The 3,150-nt window shown below is 43.6% G+C and overlaps 1 protein-coding gene across 1 annotated transcript; it reads right to left on the minus strand.

Annotated features, from left to right (window-relative positions):
* Positions 1 to 525: 525 nt before the first annotated feature.
* chrm4a (cholinergic receptor, muscarinic 4a) lies at positions 526 to 1,992 on the minus strand. The gene has a single exon (XM_070898558.1). It carries the CDS (start codon positions 1,990 to 1,992, stop codon positions 526 to 528), a length of 1,467 nt encoding a protein of 488 aa, XP_070754659.1.
* Positions 1,993 to 3,150: the final 1,158 nt, after the last annotated feature.

The following is a 3,150-nucleotide window of genomic DNA, read 5'->3' on the forward strand; positions in this document are numbered from 1 at the left end:
CATTACATTATTGAAAAGGCTGAGAGTGAGGGAAGGACTGTATTTTAATCTTGGGGTTTAGGTGATATCAAAAACCTATCTCGGCATCTTTGACATCACCCATTAAACTCCAGCTATAGCATTCACTCAGCCATGCCACAGTTGTCTAGATATCTTACACTTTTACTTAATTTATTTTGTAACAGTAATTTACAGATTTCTCAGCACGTCAAGCTTCTGCGTCCTGACACAATTGGAGTCGCTGAGCTGAAGCCGGACACAAGGAAAAGCACATTTCCGACTTGGTCTACCACTAGCACCTACACAATGTTGGGATGAGTTATGATTTTTTTTTTCCGCACAGTCATGTCTTTGATTATATGATATGTACATGCTTTACTTAAGGAGGAAGAGTAAAATTTTAAACCTAGAATACAAGCACAGTGCAAGTCTGGTATCTCAGAAAATACCACTTTACAACACTTCCATTTTTAAATCCATAGTAAATACAAATTGCAGAACAAGTAGCAGACTCTGGCATTCACTTTATCTTGCATTACCAATATTCTTGTATTTGCACAGTAACAAGTGTTTGAAAGTCTTCTTAAAGGTAATGTTGCAAAGGGCGTAACAAGCTGGGTTGACGGTGCTGTTGATGTAGCACAGCCAATACCCAATGACCCAAACAGTCTCGGGGACACAGTCATCACAGAAGGTGCTGATGAGAACCATGACATTGTAAGGAGTCCACGTGAATAGAAATGCCAGAAGGATTGCAAAGATTGTCCGCGTGACTTTCTTTTCCCTGGCAGCAACTTGGCGCCTCTTGCGCACTTGGCTTCTGGCAATGTTAGCGAATTTCCTGGCGACAATGCCGGGCTTGTTCTCCACGGCGTTGTTGGTTGCATTTCCTGGCATGATCTCGATGGCAGTGACACACTCGCTGCCGGCCTGTTTGGTGACTATCTTGATCCTGGACCATTTGGAGCTCTGCATTTTGGACAGTTTGGGCGCTTGTGCATGCTGTATGACATTGCTTGTGCTTTTCTCTTTAGGATTGGGTGGGATATTGCTGGCTGAGCTGGACTCGTTTGAAGTCTCCTTCTCCTCACGATGGCTTATGGACACGGGCTTTGTGGAGGAATTTTCCTCCACCTTTCCATTCCTCACGGTGTCACTGAAGGAATCTGCCGTTTGCTTGGGGGTGTTGTTGTTATTCTGCTGCTTGCTAAAGTGACTCTTGAGGAAGTTGGAAGATCGGGATGTTTTCTCCTTCTGACTTTCAGGCTTATGACTTCTTATTCTACTCCTGCTGGCGAAGGAGACTTGGATGTACAAAACAGTCATGATGACAACTGGCAGATAGAAAGCTGCAATGGCCGTGCCAAATGTTACAGCTGGGTTGGACAGGAACTGAATGTAACATTGTCCTTCTTTCACTTTGCGTTCGCCAACAATGAACTGCCAAAAGAGGATGGCTGGAGCCCACAAGATGAAGGAGAGTATCCAAGCTGCTGCTATCATCAGCCCAGCCATTTTGGTGGTCCTTCGAGCTGGATAGGTCAGTGGCTTAGTAACACAGAAGTATCGATCGAAACTGATAATTAGCAGGTTCATTACAGAAGCATTGCTCACAACATAGTCCAGAGCTAGCCACAGGTCACAGACCACAGCTCCCAGAGGCCAGTATCCTTTAATAATGTAGACTGTATATAAGTTCATAGAAAAGACCCCAATGATCAGATCAGCACAGGCCAAGCTGAATAAGAAATAGTTGTTCACAGTCTGCAGTTGGCGATTAACTTTGATGGATAACATGACTAATATGTTGCCCACCACTGTGACCAGGCTGAGGGACCCAGTCACGACAGCTATAAAGACAATCTCAACAGTCTTGTAAGGGCTGGCCCACGTCATTTCAAAAGTTGCGCTTGAGTTTATGCTGGCCCCAGCATTCTCAAATGTGACATTCTCCATTTTGAGCAGCAAGGTTTCTCCAAACGTGTTATACATAGAACCTGAAACACACAGAAAAGCATGATGAATACCCGCTCCCTCGCCCTGCTTGACCTACCAGTGATTGGCCTTGCTCTACTGAGCCTTCCAATTTCTCATCCCTTCTTTTCTTTTTTTGAGGGTGGTACAGTTGAATGCCAAAATCTTCTCTCACTGCTGTATATCAAACAGTGAGTGCTGTTGCTGTATATTGTGGCCTGTTTTTTGACTGTGTACTGCATGGATCTGGACTGTATTATGTGAGACATGTTAAAGGAAGGGCTGCCCCATGAAGAATATAGGAACATAGGAACAAAAGTAGGCCATTGAGCCTTTTGAGCCTGTTGCACCATTCAGTGATACCAGGGCTGATCTGTGTCCTAAATCCATCCACACGGCTTCGCTCCACATCCGTTAATACCCTTGGCTAGCAAAAATCTATCGGTCTCAGATTTTAAAGTATTTATTGAGCTGGCATCCGCTGCTTATTGTGGGAGAGAGTTCCACACTTCTACCACCCTTGGCATGAAGAAATGTTTCCTCACTTCTCTCCTAAATGGTTTGGCTCTGATTTTAATGTTATGTCCCCCTGTCCAAGACTCTCTCACCAACAGAAAAGGTTTCTCTCTATCTACCCCATCAATTTCAAATCCTGAAAACCTCAATCAAATCACCCTTAACCTTCGATATTCCAGGGAATACAAGCCTAGTTTATGTAATCTCTCCTCATAATTTAACCCCTGGAGTCCTGGTAATATTCTGGTGAATCTGCACTGCATTCCTTCCACGGCCAATATATCCTTTCTAAGGTGTGGTGCCCAGAGCTGTACACAGTACGACAGATATGGACTAACCAGGGCTTTGTATGGCTGTAGCAAAACCTCCTCCCCTTTATATTCTAGCTCTCTAGTTATAATGGCTAACATTCCATTAGACTTTTTGATTATTTTTGTACCTGGCTACGACATTTTAGTGATCTGTGTACACGGACTCTAAATCTCTTTGGACCTCCATTGTTCCTAACTTTTCACCATTTAAATAATAATCGGATCTATCCTTTACTGCTCCAAAATGGATGACCTCATATTTACAGGACATGGCAGAAACTCTGAACAAATATTTTGTATCAGTCTTTACGGTAGAGGACACTAACAATATTCCAACAGGGGATGGTCA

The sequence above is a fragment of the Pristiophorus japonicus genome, chromosome 14, assembly GCF_044704955.1.
Source record: "Pristiophorus japonicus isolate sPriJap1 chromosome 14, sPriJap1.hap1, whole genome shotgun sequence".
Taxonomy (NCBI): domain Eukaryota; kingdom Metazoa; phylum Chordata; class Chondrichthyes; family Pristiophoridae; genus Pristiophorus; species Pristiophorus japonicus.